We start from the raw sequence: 19,848 nt of genomic DNA on the forward strand, positions 1-19,848 counted from the left end.
TGTGATTAACTATGAAAAATTATGCAATACGTTGCATAATTTGTAAGCAATTTAAATTAAAATTCACTAAAATCAATTAATATCACATGACAAAATATTGACCAAATTTTAAAACATTGCCATCAAAAGACTACAACTGCGACTAAAATAAACAAAAAACAAATATGTAAAAATTAGCACAGACAAAGGTCAGTTGCTTATTAATGAATCCTTTTACACGTTTGAATCTGTAATATAGCACTAGCCCTAACGACGGCCCTTACTTCAATAGATTGCCAAGGTTTCTGGATTCACTGACCTGCAAAATTATCTCTACCCATGAAGGATGATGCTTCCTTGACCCCTTATATCATGAGTCACCTTGTGAACGATCAGTGGGATCCAGCGTAGAAAATATGAGGGGCATGCTTGAACAATTACTGATGAGAAACGAGGTCTGAAGAGATGCCGTTTTAATGTATACACTACCGGTCAAAAGTTTTGAAACACTCATTCTTTGTTATAATTTTTTTTTTTTTTTTTTTTTCACATTTTAGAATAATAGTAGTCATCAAAACTATGGAGTAACATACATGGAACTATGGGAATTATGTTGTGACTAAACAAAATCCAAAATTAATCAAAACTGTGTTATACTTTAGCATCTTCAAAGTAGTCACCCTTTGCCTAGAGTTTGCAGACATGTACTCTTGACATTTTCTCAACCAACTTCTTGGGGTATCACCCTGGAATGCTTTTTAAACAGTATTGAAGGAGTTAACATCTATGCTGGGCACTTATTGGCTGCTTTTCTTTATTATTTGGTCCAAGTCATCAATTTCAAAAAAACATTTTTTATTATTACATTTTAGTTTTATAATGATATAAATTAATATGGTGGCACAATTATATTTTTGTCTACAAAACTAATTTCAAACATTTAAGCATACGCCTTCAGATTAAAAGATTTTTAAGATCATGAGAAACATTTCAGTCAAGTGTTTCAAAACTTTTCACCAGTAGTGTATATCCTCAACAATGCGGCAAAGATGCTCTGGGGAAGAGGGTGTTTAATGGAGGACAGGGGGCAGGTGACAAGGGCCTCAAGATTACACCCCAGACCCTATTTCTTCATCACATCATTGCCCAGCCATTGTGACTGATCAGCTGCCCCAGGACGCAATGTATTACGCAGGCCTTGCTGCATTTGTTTAAAAAAAAAAAAAAAAATGCCTGGTAAGCCCACAGAGGAATGCTCTGCTTTTCCTTGAATTTCTTCTTTCGGGGTGTAGGGGGAGGCCACAGGCCAAGGTATCTTGCATACCATCCAATCATGAATGATCTCTCCAAGCAAAAAAGTTACAGGTTGGTCGGTATCTTAGGTCAATTTCATCATCTTCCCTTTCCCTTTCTTTTCCCCCAATGATAAATGTACCATGCTGTACTCTCTTACAAAAATAAGTATTGAATGGTATTCTCCCACCATCGTTCCTTGCCAGCTTTGATTTGGCAGATGCCTCACTGCATGCTTTGAGATTTTCACTGTCTTCAAGCAATTCCAAGAGTGAAACTTATCTATAAGCAGACCTCTGGCCTCCACATAAAAGTGCAAAACATCTTCTCCTCATACTACATCTCACAAAACATCCAATCTATTACGGAATGAGTGCATCACCTTGAGATGTACGGTATTGGAAGGTTATTTGTTCATTAAGCATGGGGTTTAATAACACCATTCCACGACCTTCACGGTCATCATGAGTTGGTCCGCTTGAGAACATGTGATTAAATTCTGTTCACAACAAACCAAAAATTAAACTGGTGGGCTGAGCGCCTAGACAAAGTTAGTGAACCAGTCGGGGTATCCAAATATGACTTCAGAATTCACAGCACGTGGCGGTCGCAGCAATGCCTGGTGCATGTTCAACAGATTAACTGACATTTTCGACCTCACTTTCTGCATCTTTTAATAAGTAACACAGCTGTTACCATGGACGCCATTAGAAAGCCATTGACAGTTTTTCGGTAGTACATATGGATAATCAATTATTTTAATTTTTAACATACATCAACGTGCTGATAATAGGGCATGGCTGGTTTCAGATACAGGCATGACCCGACAGAGCTCAAATGAATAGATAATAAAGCAGAAGGTCAGATGATCAATACGGATCAAGCATTTGTCATGGCTCCAGTGTTTGCCAGTTCATTCTGTTGTTTGTTTTTCTCTCTCCCTCGTGTTTCACAGGTGGAGTTGGTGAGCTGAGCGTAATCGGCATTTCCATAAGAACACTGATCGCTCCTGGGGAGACGTCGATTACAGTAATGGGTTTCTCACACACTCCACCTGTCTTCCTCTGATTGCACGACCTACTTTATCCCTTGTGTGTTCCCTGCATGTTTGCTGGATTATTGTTTGCTGTACCATAACGTTGTTCTACTGTTTAGAGTGAAGTCCCATTCTGTTGGTTGCTTTGTCTCCAGTGGTGTTTGCCCATCAGATCGCCATTGCCTAGTGACTGCACTCCAGGAGGATTTCTTCAGCCCGCATGTTGGGAGATGGTTTCTGGGCTCTGCTTCGCACCACACCTCTCTTCAACAGATTGTTCCGGACCTCCACAGCACACACACTGACGAACACACTAACCCCGCCCCAGTGGCTTCCTCGTTGAACTCGAACAAGCTGGTGCTGTAGCGCTTTTGTGTTGAACATAAATAAAGATTCTTAGACTGTTTTCCCTCTGCTTTTGGGTCCTGTTTCCCCAGCATCATGACAGAATAAACCAGCCAGCTATGGACCCAGTAGAGGAGACCATTGTTCGCTCTGCCCTATCTCAGCAAGGGGATCTGCTTGGTCAACATCAAGAGCAGATTTCCGCATTGAACAGCGCCATGGAAATGATGACCTCGCAGCTTGCGGAGCTTACTACGCTGGTGTAGGGCTTTACTGGTTGTTTAGATCAGTTTTACTATCAGAAATAATTAATAATTATTTCTGTAGTTATTAATCAATATTTAAATTAATTAATTGGATCTAACTCATTAAAACCTCATATGGGACTCCAGTAAATGTAGTGTGCTACGTTTAGGAGCAAGTTTGGTTATTAGCAATAATTAATAATTATCAAAGAAAATTATTAATTATTAAAATCAATAGAACATTGATGAGAATCAATGTTAGCTTTTTTTAATCCTTTAAATCAACAGTTATCAAAGATAATCGTTAATTGTTAACGTCGATGAAACAATTAAAATTAACACTAGCTTACTGATCATTCAAATTCAATCAAAGATAATTATCAATTATCAAAAATCAACAGAATATTAATAAGGATTAACATTGACGGGGCACCACCCTGAAATCAGGGACTAATAACCGAATATTAAAACAGTCTCAATATTAGATTGTTTTCTTAGGAAAATCGACATCCGAAGAATATCGATTTTCTGGAAAAAAAAACAATGAATGAAGGTTTGAATCCAAGCACTGACATCCCGTCAGCATGACACAGGCGTATGCAAAACAAACCAAAACACTTCTCTTTGTAATATAAACAAAGTTTATTTATGCAGTAATATCAATTAATAATTAATACAATGCAGTCAATAAACTTCCGACTTACAACTACAAACTAAACAGTGATATGATTAGATATGGAAATAAAAATAATCCTATAACACAAGGTGTGTGTGTGACAGTGTGTGTGTGTGTGTCAGTGTGGTTAGTGAGAGAGAGAGAGAGAGAGAGAGATGATTAAGTGACAGCCCGAAAGCTGATTTCGCGATAGCTGGAGATAAAGCAGCCGTGTTCATCACTCAGAGACGCGGTTTTACGAGCGGGGCTCATAAAAGTCCCTTGTTATTTGACTCTTTAATGGATGAACTCAGTTGCTGTCTCACCCGCGATGGCGAAAATGCACAACAGTCCAATTTGGTTGGACCACAATACAGCAAAACAAATTCGTGATAATTAATACCCTGAGTATTGATAATTAGCGGACATGGCGGTCCGTAAACTGTACAAGCAAAAACCTTGAAACACAAGAATAGCACACTATAATATTCTATCTCTGCCCAGACGTAACCTCTTACTTGAATCGCATGAGGACACAGGTAGAATGTGTTTTCCTCCGTCCTTTAACTCTGACCCGGTTCCTTGAGGCTCGTGTGATGACGAGAGGCCATTTCCTCGCGCTGTCGGCGGGCGGTACGGCTGTTGATTCTCAGAGGGCGGTACGGCTGTTGATTCTCAGAGGGCGGTACGGCTGTTGATTCTCGGCGGGCTGGTGGAAAACTCAGAAATGTCGACTTGATTGAAGATGGAAGAGAAATCTTTAATCTTTTCACTTCTGTAGGCCAACGGATGAAGATGCGAATTGCTCAGTGGTCTCCTTCGGATCCGTTAGAGTGCTTGGTTGAACACAGAGTAATCTCAACTCGTCCAGCGAGATGGAGATCGTATGGCTACAGTTTCAAGTCGGACATTACTTCCTTAAGCCACGAGGTTGCACCAGAGAGCAGCAAAAAGCTACGTCCGTATTCGGTGAACAAAGTCGCTGGAAGCAACTTTGGAAGCATTTCAGAATTATTTGAAGTCCTGATGATGTCATGTTTGAGGGACGTTCTGTTGTGTGCCTCATCCAATAGGAGTTGAGAGCTCGATCCTTTAGAGGGCAAGGCTTCATGGATCTGTAGTCTGTTTTGGACTCCCTTTGTTTGATTTTGGCATGATTTTTATCAGTAAAATTTACGACTTAGAAGGAGGGGGCTTGAGGAATGTTTTTATGACTGTTAGGCCTGCCTTTGTCTTCTATCTGAATACATGAGGCCCAACACTGGTTCAGCAAATCTGTCTCTCTCCTGACACTAGTCCAGCACAGGATTAACCTCCTCCCCCCTCGATGGTTTCACACGCCTCAGCGACTGCTAGAGAATAGGCTGTTTGTCAAGGCAGAGAAGTGCATATTTCATCCGCAGTCGGTTCCATTCCTGGGGTTCATCATTTCGTCCGAGGGAGTGCATATGGACCAAGCAAAGGTTAAAGTCGTTGCTGAGTGGTCAACCCCAGATTCTCACAAGGCTTTGCAGAGGTTTCTGGGGTTTGCTAACTTTTATCGAAGATTTATTCGGAACTATAGCCGAATCGCCACAACTCTGATGGATCTTACCTCCACGCGCACTGAATTTAGTTGGTCCCCGCAGATAGAGTCCTCGTTTGCTAAACTCAAGGTGTGGTTTTCCACAGCACCCATTTTAATTACCCTGACCCTGCGTTACAGTTTGTGGTGGAGTTGGATGCATCAGAGGTTGGTGTTGAAGCGGTTCTTTCTCAGCGCTCTCCCTTGGATGGAAAGGTGCATCCTTGTGCATTCTTTTCGCACCACTTAACTCCGGCTGAACGGAATTATGGCGTCGGTAACTGGGAATTACTGGCTGTCCAGTTGGCCTTGGGTGAGTGGTGTCACTGGTTAGAGGGTGCAGGGATACCATTCGTGGTTTGGACTGATCACAAGAGCCTAGAGTACATCCGTAGCGCTAAACATCTTAACTCTAGGCAGGCTCGCTGGGCGTTATATTTCACTCATTTTGATTTCACTCTCTTGTAACGTCCGGGCTCCAAAGAAAAAATTCCCTTTCTCGATGTTTCGTAATCGAGACCTCCCCCCCTCCAATGGCAACACAGTCGCTTTGACTGTATCGGACCGGTTCTCGAAGGTGGCTCATTTTATTCCCCTCCCCAAATTCCCCTCAGCTAGGGAGACAGTGGTAGCGGTCATTAATCATGTCTTCTGTATTCATGGCTTCCTGGTGGATGTGGTTTCTGACAGAGGCCCCCAGTTTGTGTCACGTTTTTGGGCATAGTTATGTCGACAGCTGGGAATTTTTGTATTTGTATTTTATTTATTGTATTATTATTTTTTAATAGAGCTCCATTCAAGAATCACAGAATTGCTTCCATCATTTATGGCAAAGTAGAAATGTTGCCTAATTGGATAAAATGTTGGCAAATGAATTAGGCTTTTTGAATGACATAAATCTAAAAATAAATAAATAAAGACAAATTACAAGAAAAGTATTTAAGAGGGGGCTACAAACACTTGTGCATGATGTCACAACTTGTGGCCGGGTCCTATATGTTTCCTGGAGTGGTGAGGGTGCTGTTCGTTACTAGGTAGTGACACCTTTTTCTAAACTAATCAGCTGATGTCAGTGGACATACTCTTTGATCTGATGCTCAATCGACGATCAAACCACTGCATCATCTTCACACCTCTGGATTCAATCACCAGTAGCTACAGTGCTGTAGAAAAGCACTTAGATGTCCCTGGGTCACAGCCGTTCATTCTGGCTTGGGGCAGTTCCAATAGGTTCTTCAGTCACAGTCATTGGCAGTTTCTGACCTCGCAATCCCCCTTCCATTTAAAACCCCCTCATCATGTCTTTCTCTTTAAGGGTGACACCCAGCAGCTTAGAAACATGAGAGCTCACTTTGAGAGATTACGGCACAATGAGACCTCCACATGTGAAAAATGCTTCCATTCAGCCTTTCCTGTAGGCCTGTATGATGAGTGGGCGCATATTACGCCACATGCTGGTCAATATCAAAAGGCCATTGATTGTTGCCTCACATTATGGCTTCTTAGTCTCTTAAAACCCGCAATGAGGGCTGAAATGCAAAAGGACACAAAACACTGAGTTGCACGCAACCCTCTTCCAAAACAACGACAAAATAAATGATGGTCGTCAGACAGAGAGCATAAACACTGCAGAGTCAGTTATTTTTTACAGTCAGCTACTGCATAAACTGACTGCAAAGTAAACAGTGAAAAGGAAAATAAATGGATATAAATGACTTGAAACCAAAACAAATGCAAAAGCTACTGCAATCCGTCATTTAAATAAGCAACTGTCTTGGTTTTCATGGCAATAAACATTTTCATTATTTCAAACTGTTGGTTTCCACATTATGCTGTGGTGATGCTGTGATAACTATTGTAATTATAGTAATAACAATGCACAGTAATAACAATGAATGCAATAGTCCAGCTCACAGTGGAGTTTCGTAATAATTAAATTGTCTTGCTATCCTATAAAACATCTAACCATCCTCCAAACAAGATACGCTTATTTGAGAAACAAAATTCTATTTTAAAGATTCTTCATATGTGAATTCAGTAATTATTTATAATTAATTGTATTGGTCTTACCCCATTGACAAATAGTTTATTTATTTTTATTTTTTTATTTTTTTTTTTTCTAACAATGTTAGTATGGTTTGTAAGGAACCCCTTAAATGAGAGTATTTGTATTTTCAGGGAGGAAATGCTAAACATATTGTGAGAGAGCACAAACTATTGTGAGAGAATGCAAAAACGTTTTTTGAGGGAACGCAAAATGTATTGTGTGGTAATGCATATTATCGTGTGGGAACTATTGCAAGGAAACATAAAACTTATCAAGAGGGAATGCAAACTATTGCGAGGAAATGCAAAACTTATTGTGAGGGAATGAAAAATATTGCAAAGCAAAAAAAAAATATTTCAGAAATTATATTCCCTCCCTGTGCCCTAAGCGGTTCAGTAGGTTTGCCCTTAAAACAAGAAATAAATGCTAATATAAATATATTAAATAAAGAAAAATATTTATAAAATAAAAATAAAAAACTTTAAAGATATATTCTTAGCAAATTTTGCTTCTCGTCTTATTTTAAGGATGTTTACGTATTCTTACGGGAAATATTAGCTCAACTAATGATGTCAGTTTGGAGTGTTTGTTTGGAAACCTGTTAGAAAAGCCATTTTTGTAGGTCTGTTTGGTGCTGCTAGTGACAACTGGGGTGGCAAACTGCTAAAAATTACATAGCAGAAATTTCACCATTAATGTGAATGTGTAGGCAAAGGACCTCAGAGGAAGAAAGAAAGGGAAAGAAAGAGAGAAGGGGCAGATAGGAGGAGTTTAAGCTGGCGCGGACTTTGCTGGTGAAAGCTGGCTGTGATCACCGATAGCCCAATGGAATGATGAACAGCACAGCCTGTTATCAATTTGTCTTCTACCTGTCTGCCTGCAGCCCACATGGGACTCCACAATATGTCACTGTCGCATGCTGGACTGCCCCCATGCATCAAAACATTTTAATACAGCTCAGCCCTCTTCCACCCATCTCCAGAGTCGGGATCATGGACAGGAAGCTGACCCATATCCATGTTCATTCAATATGTGACACGATATGAATCAATCCATACTTTGGTACAGAATTATCCGTAGTAAAATCAGTATTTTCATTTTTGGGTGACCTGTCCCTTAAGTACACATAATGCAGAGTTATGGTAGCTTTGGGTTCCGTAAGTGAGTCAGATGTTAATTTAGTAACTCATCTGATGATTCAGTGATGCATAAGTTAGAATGATCCAAAACACTTAAGGACCCGGCACACTTTCCCATGGCTGTCAAACACAACAGTAGTACAAATATTATAAATCTGGTGACCGGTGAGATATCTCAGGACACTTATTTCATAAATATCTTTCAGGGAGTAGGACATTTTTTGCATACCTTTCCATGAAAAAAAATCACTTACAGCACCTTTAAGATAACCGACTCGTAAGAGTCATTCATTCGTGAATCGCACTGCACTAGCTGTGCTATAGTTTGTTTTTGTGTGTGCAGCCAGAAAATAATCTGTTGATTATATTTATTTTGAGGCTCTCTTTTTAACTCATATGCAGACAACAATTTATCTCACATCTTGGGTAAAATATAATTTCTTCTGCCATGGTGCTGTAGATTCAGCACCGGCGACACTATAGTGGTGTTGAAAAACAGTTGAGCAGCATGATATGCCATATAATAATCACAGAACTCCCGGAGAGAACAAATGGTCGCAAGCTGTCTCATCGTTTCAGGAAAGAAAGGATGATTTTGACTTTTCTGTCATTTTTCAACCTGTCTGAGGGAAAAACATACAAATAAAAGGGAAAAAATAAACAACAACGCAGGGAACGAGTGGTTGCTGCATTCAAAAATAGGCCGATAGGACAGATGGGCCCTGCACTAGAGATTACAGTAACTGTTTAAACAAAAACTGTTTCCAGGTTTCCAGAGGGACAAGTGGAAAACAAATCCTTTATCTTGAGAGGTATGATTTTTTTTCAGTTTGTTTTTGTTTTGATGTTGGTGTGAAGGCCAGGGCCAGAGTGGAAATCTGCAGAGAGGGTACACTCAAAGAATTGTATAATAAATTACATTAACCCTCATGTTCTGATTGGGGTCCAAGAGACCCCAAGGCCATTTGATTAGCTCCAAAAAAAAGCTAAATCTTATGAAAACAGATTATAAATTAAACTTAATAGCACATAGGGGACAAAAAGATGCAATAAAAGTGAATGGTGACTGAGGCTAACAAATCTCCTTTTGTGTTCCACGGAGGAAAGAAAGTCATATGGTTAGTAACAAGAGGGTGAGTAAATGATGACACCATTTTCACTTTTGGGTGAACTATCCCTTTAACATCTCTAATCTTGCTAAGTATAATAAGTAGACGGAAATAGCGTGCAAAGTAGAGCAAATCCAAGGCCATTCTTCACCTCAATAAAATGAAAAAACACACAATATCACATCCAATTTCCCCTACTGCAGCAAGTGGTGTTTTTCAAATGCGAGCCAGGAAGCCAATACCTTGTGAATAAAGCCAGAATCTGCGTCAGCACCAACAGCTTGAACAGGGTCAGGCTATCTCAAATTTCCTGTCTGCGGAGGAAAAGGGTACTTTACGGCACAAGAACACCCAGAGAAACCGCAGCTTGCAAGAGCCGAATATTCCAGCGCCCCTCTCACTTTACGGAGCAGAAACATTTCCATTGATGTGACAGTATTGTGCACTGTGTCCCTGACAGGGGTAAAGAATATCTCAGCTGGGTTATTTCATTATCTGAAAGCTGTCACTTCAGAGTTCCTGAGAATCAGCAACAGGCAAAAAGTAGCAGAAGTGAATTAGCATTCGGTGTGGTGCTAGGCACTGCTGAAACTTTCACTTGCCTCATTGTGGTCACAGAGTACACACTCAAAAATAGAATTTTATGGCTTGGTGAATTTGATTCATTTAAAAGAGCTATTGCAACAAGGAGATGTTGGGCAGAATGATAGCATCAGTCAGCATTTACTTTAATTATATGGAAAAAAGAATATGCAATGAAGTGAAAGGTGATTGAGGTTAACATTCTCTCTAACATCTCTGTTTGTGTTCCATAGAAGAAAGTAAGTCATATGGGGTTTGGAACAATATGAGGGTGAGTAAATTAGTTCCATTTTAAATGTGGTTGTTGATTATAATTGATATTGTGGTTTGTGTGTAGGATATTAAGGACCCTGTACAAAAGTCTGAAAATCTAAAAAAACTTCTACAGGTGTGTGTTGCAAGATGTCATCTCCTTTTTCTAACAGGCCCACAGTTTGCCACATTATTGATAACAAACATATGGCTCAAACTGATGTTGTCTCAACATAAATACAGTTATGACTTGGACAAAGTTTCATCTAGTTGACATAACCAAGACAAAAGAAAGTCATGCACAACATTAATTTACTGCAGGGGCTATTAGGGGCTATTCACACCGAACGCATTTTAACGTGCATCTGCACTGTTTTTTTAAATTGATTTTCTATGTAAACATGTGCTATATGGACGTCGTTGTCATTTTGCTGCATCTTACTGCTTTTTCAGTGTCTTGCGCATGAGTACCGTGCTTTTCAGATGCTGTGTCAAGTCAAAAGAACTTAAACTTTTAAAAACGCGTCTCGAGACACCTGTTTTCTGTTTCATTTGTTGCGCTGCATCTAGCTGTTTTAGCGCAACAATGCGTTCACCTGAATAGCCCCATAAAAGGATTTTAATTTTTAGGTCTGATATAAACAGATCTGGTACATGGTGGACAAAGGGTCTGTCCAACAGAAATTGCATGAAATTGAAAAAAATTTCAAGGGAATAGTGGGTGTGCACAAAATAAATTTGAGGACTTTGGAAATGACGTCCTTCTCTCAGACCGAATGGGAAATGAGGTTTTAGTGGCATTTTTTATGTAGTTGCATAAGCTTGCTAGTTATAAATGTCAAGGCCAATTTTCTTGTACATTTTGATTTACTAATGAATGGGTTTGCTGAGGTAAAAAGACAAAGTGCCCCAAGAAAGGCCAATTTCATTCAGAAATAATCCACGCAAGGTAAATTCAACAGATGAATTAAGTGTCACGCCATTAAAAACCCTGACGTAGCTTGGCTGAATTACATAAACTTTAATCAATTAAGCATTACTTGCCAGTTTAAAGTGCAATGAAATTTTCTCAAGGACACCTCTCTCAAAATGGACATTTCCTTTCATAGCACACAAAACTTGAGACAATTCCACTACTTCCTCCATTTGAGGAGTCGTGATGAATGTCCTCAATGAAAAAGAAAGACTGTGACTTTTCTATAATGCACATTGTGATTGGCTCCATTGAGAGGTAATCTGAATGGAAATGTCAAGATGCTGTATGAGCTGAAATTTCAGCCAGTCTCACATCTCAGAATCTGTAAAGTCTGCATTTAAATGCAAAACTGTCCTCGTTGTCATTTATGAAACTTAAAGGGATAGTTCGCCCAAAATATCTGTCATCATTTACTCACCAACAAGTTATTCGAAAGATATATTACTTTCTTTCTTGAGGAACAGACAGATATTAAAGATATTATTTGCTGGCACGATGATATTAGAATGTCAGATGAAAATGGTTCCCGCCTGAGAATTGACAGCTGTGGAAAAGGGAAAGTTTTTAAGCGAATAAGGACTTGAATTTTGGTCTTTTCCCCACCAAAAGCAATTGTATAGCTTCAAAAGATTTGAAATATAGTCGTATGGACTACTTAATGGTGTTCTTTTTGGAACTGGACAACAGTTGTTCACTATCTATTGTTGTTTGAAAAGAGAATGCCTTTAAAGTTCCCCTAGTTCTCAAAACTAAAATTATACATCATTACCTTCAAATTTCCACTGGCCAAAATTGTTAAAACCAGAGCTAATTCAATTTCAGACATATTAAAACTCCAACTCAGGTTGGCATCTTGCATTTGAATGAACAAAGCATGGTTGACTGTTTGTTGGTTAATTTTCCCAGGCCTTTAGTCAAACAAACAGGGCGATCTTGTTCTTATCCAATGCCACATCTGCACTGATAGCCTACACAAGCATTGGATGCATTTTAAAGACCTCATCTGTTGATTTTTTTCCACAGTAAGAGAATATGCTGGCACATGCCCGCTCTACTGTACTGAGCCTAGTCTGATCCATGCCAACCGTCGGCCCGATAAATCATGCGAATTGCCCTAAATGGTCGAAATGTGCCAAGTTGACGTTGGCCTGGGGAATAGGTGTGGAATAGTTGTCAAATAGTCCAGTAATCATTGAATTGGACACAGCTGTCCTCTCCAGTGAATGCAGACTGTTTGGGTGTTGGAAATTAATATAAATAGATGACCTACTGTTATCTTCAGTGTTTACTTTTGGAACTGTGGTGTAACGATTAGTGTGGTGCTCATGTGGGACATGTAGGTTCGGTTCTGGTTTGTGCCATGTCCCAATCACATTCAGAATGATATCACTGTGAATTCAGGCGACAGTGCGTCAAAAGTTCTTCAGCTGAAATCGGTCTGTGCGTATCGAAATGCGAACCACTGCCCCCAGTGGCCGAAGCTGGAAGTATTGTTGAACGTATGGGCACGTGTGAGCTTCAGTTTCCCAGCAAATCCAAAAAGTCAAAAGCGAGCTGTGAGGCAAGCTGTGTTTCTTGTTTTAAATGATGAAATACAGTTAACAGGAATGCATATTTTTTTAACCATACACCCTAAGCCTAACCCCAACCCAAAACCTAACTGTCAATAGAGTAAAAATGTAATCTTAAAGGGAAAAGGCAACTTCTGAATTGTGCTCATCACTGATTAGGTGAATGTGATTGCTTTCTGGTTTCCATGGTACAAGAACACATGTTTTTGAGGAAGTTGACTCAGAGGAATAGGTAAATAAAATTGAATAGATGCAAAAATGTCTGATGAACTTGACATTTCCCATGTGGGGCTCATGTGACGCAAGTTTAGTTCTGGTCTGCGTCATGTTTCGATCTCATTACTTCTCTCTCCCTAATGATTTCCGTTTCTTTCTCTATTGTCTGTCAATTACAAGTTGCAAATGTCCAGAAATAAAGTGTACTCCAAACGTCTGTTAATTGCCACTGTGTTTAGATCGATCCATGAAAGTGGACTGCTGGATTTATCAATTTATCAATCAGTCTTTACCAGTTCAGTTTTTATTGTAAGCAATTTTCCAACAGGTAGATCAGGGAAGCTGATCAGGAACACTGGGATACAATTCTGCAGTCTTTGTACAGCTGATGTGCAATTGGCTTGGGAGTTCATGATTTCAGAGACTCAATTCCATTTGACATGACTGAGAGATGCTTTTTAGAGCAACCACTGTGGTGAATATACCCAGAATTGAAAACATAACCACAGAACACCCGAGTCTGTTCACACTTTTCTTGTTTTGTTTCATGCTAAGCCAGAGCAGGAAGTGAATTCCATTATCACACCCCTCTCTATCCGTTAGATAAAACTGAACGCAAAGCTGCTTTTTGTCACAAGTCACATCTGTTGACATCTCTTGGTCTCTGTAGTCAACAAAATATTGTTGAACGGATTGCCATTTTCCAGTTTCTATGATTGAAAGAATCAAAACCCAGATCTCTCAGTATGCTAACACAACATGCTCCTTTAAAACTCCACCAAGAGAGTTTGACTTTGAGGAGAAGTTCACCAAGCAATGAAACTTCTGTCATCATTTAATCTACCCTTTGTCGTTTCAAACCTGTATGACATTCTTCTACTGTTTAACACAAAAGGAGATGTAAGGCAGAAGGTTTATGAAAGTGAAAGTGAAAGAGGGATGGGGACTTTCAAGATAAAAAAATGACATTATTAAATTACTATATAAGTAGTCCATAAGTCTTCTGAAGCTTTGCGGTTTGGGGTGAGTAAATCATGACATAATTTTAATTTTGGCATTATATTAAAACAAACAATAGCTGCATTGTGAAATTAATGCTTTTTGAAAAAATGAATAGGTATAATTTCACAACAATACCATGAAAATACGTTAGTATTGTATATAGAAAATCTCATTATTATCTAATTTGAATTCAGTGAGCTGCAAATATGATTAATATATTATGATATAACTGCATTGTAAAATAGCTTATGATAATAAAGAGTGTTTCACAACAATCATAATGAATACTGACTGTGAAGTCTTTATAAAAAAATTTTTTCACTGTGTTAGCAGGACATTACAGACAGAGGATATCACAAATAACATCAGACCCTTTGACCAACATTATTAATATTTCCCTTCAAAATATCTAAAGTCTGCGATGAATCTGATGGAAGGAATAGTGACCTTTTCACACATTGTCATTACCATTTCAAAGGGCTTGCAACACTGCTGTATTTATATCTATGCAATACTGCATTACCATATAAATGAATCAGACAAAAGCGTTCACATTTAGAAGAACCCTTCCAGTCTTAGAGGTGAGCTCTCTAAAGTTTATTTTTTTTTATTTATTTTTTTTTAAGAGTGAGGTGGACATACGGTAAATTTCACTGTATTATGAAAACTGTTGTGAAACACTTACAAAGAAGTACATAAATATTCTAAAGTTATTTATCTAATTACATAATGCATTCATATTGCTTTCTGACTGCATTTACAAAAGTTAAATGTGAACAGACCTAGTGGCATGTTATAAAAGATGTAAGATCACCACTTAAAGGGGTAGTTCATGTCATCATCAACCTCATGTTGTTCCAAACCTATATGACTTTGGTTTTTCCATGGAACACAAAAGGATATGTTAAGCAGAATGTTAGCCTCAGTCACTGTTCGCATTCAGTGCATCATTACATCTTTTTTCCATTCAATGAAAGTGAAGGGTGACTGAGGCTAAAGATGTGCCTAGCTTCTCCTTTTGTGTTCTAAAGAAGAAAGAAAGTCAGGGTTTGGAACAACATAAAGGTGTGTAAATCAAGACCATTTTTGTGCCTTTAATGCATTGAAGGCTCTCCCACACATTTCAGACCTGTCACCAAGCAACAGGGTGGCCTGAACCTGTTAATTATGGCCCCCACAAAGGAAAAAATACCCTACAGGTTAATTTATGCTTTGTCAAAGCAAAATCGAAATCCGTCATGGTAATTTGTGGGGGCTGATAAAAAAACAAACAGAGAATCGGTTCAAAAAGTGTGGGATTGCATTGATTTGTGCAAATAAATGTAAGGAGAAATGCAAGAGAAATGAAATTTCGCTCCTCCATGCACAACATGATTAAATGACAATAAAATCTTGACTTGCTCATGATATATAAGAGCCACTGTATTCAGAGTGACAGAGGTTAGAGTCCCACCTGCTGCATGCCACAATCCAGTTCCCCCATTCTCCCTTTTCTCTTTCCAGTATCCAATAAATTATGCAAAGCCCAAAAGTAACATCTAATGCATTAAATAATTTATTTACCTTTCACAAATATAAGTGGTATTTTCCAAGTCAAACATCAATGTTACAATTGTCTGTACTTGCTCTAAATCCCTAAGGGACCCTTTAGGTTGAACATGTTCTTGCATTAAAAAAAAAGCTAGCGTACGAAAAACGTAGAGCAATGGTGTTTTAAGATGCGTTTTTCAGTTCTTTTTAATTAGACACAGAAAATGCATCTTTCCTGTGTAAGACATGGCACAACGGACAAAGACGTCCATGTAGCACAAGTTCACATAGAACAACTATTGAAAAATAACACAGATGGATGCAAAAATGGGTTTTGTGTGAATGGCCCATAACTCCATTAAATTTCTGAGTGTTATGAGAATAAATTCTGAATTCTGAGTATGCAACTACCATATTCTCCTACTATTTTAGACAACCTGGTCTAATAGAATGAACGTTACTCTATAAAATTTTTGCAAACTGACTTTTACGTGCCGCTTTTTATGTTTTCGCTGCAGTTTCCTGGTAAAATTAATACTAGGCGCTACAACAACTGTGCGTTTTATACAGTGTCATGCAAATCAAGTGTACAATTGCTGATTTTGACTTTAAAAACACTTACTTTTCATTCCATTACTCACCCCCCAATATGTTATGATATCAAAACATTTTAACACTTCTATTATAGACCCACCTACATATGCACACTTATTCCAATATGAACAGCTTGCTTGGTAGCTCACCTGATAGGGTGCTGGACTTTGGACTCGTCAACCCTGGTTCAAGTCCAGCCAAAGATGAACAAAAGTGAAAGTGCCATAGAAGTGACACAAAATGATGTGGTTGCTTCAGAAAATGTGCTTTTCATTTCAAATTTGACATTATAAAACACTATCAGTTAGGGTTAGGTGTTGGATAAGGGTAAGTTTTGTTATACTCTCATTTTTCTTTTAGGACACTATTGGTTAGGTTTAGGGTAAAGTTTTAGGTTAGGGAGGTTTGTTTTACTCACTAAAACCTCCATATAATATTCACCTTAAAAACCTCATCCGATTACAACCTCATTTTGCTCGGTTTTGGTGCCCCCCACTGGACATTTCACTTGGAAACTGCAGTCAAACGTGTAATGAAGCACGAATTCCACTTTTCCAAAATGTTGCAAAGCTCACGTAAATTTCATGAGATCAGGCTGATTTTATAGTATGGTAACATGTGATTCCAAATTTCGCCCTTATGAACCACCTAGTGTGCTAGAAACCACTCTAAATACCTTAGTAATCTCATATAGCAACACCCAGACAACACCCTCAACACCCTAACATCATGGCAGTGAGTTTTGCACAGGCAAGCACCACACACATTTATTTCACAAACTGTAAAAATCAAGTTATTATGATTATTGCACAGTTCCAAACTTGGTGTCAGTATAAGCATATATCCTCACTCTGAATTCATCTACACCCTAGTTTGAGTTCACTAGAGGAATAAATCCTCAGAATGGAAAGAGGGAGTCTCCTGTAACACACCGCCCCCAAACTACACCTCCATCAGTTTGTATGCTTGATCAATAGTGCTTTATACAGAAACTCCCTATACACATGACTGGAGATGAGGGGGAGGTCATGCTACGGAGGAGACCCCCCATCTCTTGGCTCTTTCAGCGAGGAAATCAAGTCACCGACAGTTGTAAGGAAGCTGCGAGGAAAATCGATCACACTCATACTGTGAATAAAGTGTTGATATGCCTCGGAGAAGGGACGTTAAATGTGGATGGCCACAGTGTTGACCTTGGTATTGGTTTTACACATGTAAATACCATCTTGCTCGGAACAGCAGGGAAGATTTGGTCATATTTGTTAGATTAAAACACACTAGCATTTGTCTTTTTCATTTTGCCACTCAATTTCAAGGGCAGAAAGGTGGCTGCCTTAATGTGTGCATCTCTGTTGGACAGAAACCCTGCTTACATATGCCTGTGGAAATCATAAATATTCTTGTGTAGAATGCAGGGAATTACGACACTGATATTAATGGTGAACAGTCGCATATGGCCTGGAGGCTATGTAGCAAATATTTATAGTTTAAAGCAACACGCATTGACACCTATGTGACCTCGTCAATGCATCATGGTTAATAAGAAAAAGAAAAATCACATTAAATGAAAAGAAAAGCTATGAAAATCTTTAGCCTAAAGGGGCAGTTTGCATTTTGGTCCAATTTAGAGTAAGAATAGTAATTCAGGTTTCTTTACTGGTCTAAGATCAGATGTACTCTCACAGTGAGCAGAAAAACAAATAACTAAATAGTTGCACACTTCAGCACACAGTATTTCAGTTCAAAAATCTGCATTTAAGGCCACGTCCAGACTGATACATTTTCCTTTGAAAATGCATTAATTGCGCTACATTTGCACCTCTCATCCACACTAGAACAGCATTTTCCAAAAACTAAGACTTTCAAAATCGCTCCCAATCAACTTCACTTGCAATAAGCACACTGGAAAACAATGACTTTAGGAAACTGAAAATAAACGTTTCAAATCTAAAAAAAAAAATAGTATAGAGTTTGCTTAACTCCTCAGAATTCATATGCAAGATAAAAAAAAAAAAAAAGAAAGACTGTGCAGTGCAAATTGTGTTAAGTGCAAATATGTTTGGCCATTTACGCTGTTTCCAGATCATCTCTCCTTTAGTGAATCGGGTGCTAAAACGAGGCAGACATAACATGCAATTAATCAAAGCTATCAGTGGGCACAATTCATTCTTACTGAGTTCCCCTCAGAGTGTTTTTTTATCATCTGAAACTATTCTAGAAATTCAGCAATCAACAACTAAAAAGCAATAATGCAGCCATGAGATCTGGAATCAGAATCTGCATTCAGTCTGATTCAGAAATTGTATAAGATAATGAGGAAGACCATGAAAATGAATTTTGCATACTGCAAAAAGGCATTTTGCATACTACATGTGTGTTGGTACGTACTTGCCATTAATGACCCCATCAGGGTTGAGCATGGGAATGATTTTGAAGATGTAAGCCTCCCTCAAGCTCTCTGCAACAGGATCACTGCTGCACAGGAACTCCAGTGTGCCCTTCATTACCCAGCTGGAATTGCTCTCTCCAGGATGAACCCTCGCTGTCAGTACCACACATGGCCGGTTACCTACAAAAAACACAACAAAAAAGCAGGATGTAAATGCTGTAAGTAGTAATTTCTAATAATGCCACACACATACACAGAATAGTGTAGAATCTTATTTTAATACCACATGATCTGGGTGGAGAAAATTATTTCTGTGATGTTTACAAAATATCACCATGTGGGGAACCTGCAACCTTTTGGTTTCCAGATAAGATCATTAATCACAAACTTACAAAACCTCTCTATAGGTTCATCAAGCAGCATGAGAAATACTTCTATTAACATCAGAAACACTATTCAAGAACAGAACAACAAAAATTATGTTTTCAAACAGGTCTCCCCAGAAAACTCGCCCCATTAGCTATATGGCCCAACAGATATTACTGCCCCATCTCTGCACATTCAGCTGGGATAGAAACAAGTATTTTTATTTTTATTTTATTTTTTTACATCAAATAAATTACATCACCTTTAACTACAAAATTAGGTTACCGTATAACTAATGTCTGTAACTAAAACTAATTGAGTAGCTATTCTATTGGATCTTATGGAATCTTTGTTATTTATTTATTTTTAAAATGAGAGAAAGTGTCCAAATCAATGTCTCTGTGCTGTCGCATTACACTGCAATTACGGGACATCATATTTTCATTTGACGTCTCCCTCGACTCAAAAACACGTAACAATTTAATTTACTTGACTATTATACAGTTTACATGAACTTTAGACAGATTTAGAAACCGGCTTTTTATTTCTAAGGTTCTTGAGAAAGTTGTTCTCAGTCAATTGCAGAGTTTTTTGGATACAAATTAGGTTTTTGAAGTCTTCCAGTATGGGTTTCAAGCGCACCACAGCACAGAGTCTGCACTTTTAAAAGTTCTTAATGATTTTTCCTTTTTTTCTTCTTTTTGTTCTTTCTGTTGATTCTGGAGACTCTTGTGTTATTGGACCTCTGTGCAGCATTTGATACCATAGATCATGATATCCTTCTCTCCTGCCTCAAGCAGTCAGTAGGTATCCAAGGAACTGCTCTCAAATGGTTTAAATCTTACTTGTCCAATTGAAGTTTTTCAGTTAACTTTGGTCAAGTCACATCCTCTTCTGCCCCCCTCACTTGTGGGGTTCCCCAAGGGTTCATCCTGGGTCTCACTTTGTTTTTACTGTA

General features: G+C 38.6%; 1 protein-coding gene across 2 annotated transcripts in view; it reads right to left on the bottom strand.

Moving 5' to 3' along the window:
* LOC127437828 (cytosolic carboxypeptidase 4-like) overlaps nucleotides 1-19,848 on the bottom strand; it is a 208,948-nt gene that overhangs the window by 87,850 nt on the left and 101,250 nt on the right. For both annotated transcript variants that reach the window (XM_051693035.1, XM_051693036.1), the window contains exon 19: nucleotides 18,524-18,704. In XM_051693035.1, coding sequence (XP_051548995.1) covers nucleotides 18,524-18,704 — 181 coding nt within the window. The remainder of the gene's footprint in view (nucleotides 1-18,523; nucleotides 18,705-19,848) is intronic.

This window comes from Myxocyprinus asiaticus, chromosome 48, assembly GCF_019703515.2.
Source record: "Myxocyprinus asiaticus isolate MX2 ecotype Aquarium Trade chromosome 48, UBuf_Myxa_2, whole genome shotgun sequence".
Taxonomy (NCBI): Eukaryota; Metazoa; Chordata; class Actinopteri; order Cypriniformes; family Catostomidae; genus Myxocyprinus; species Myxocyprinus asiaticus.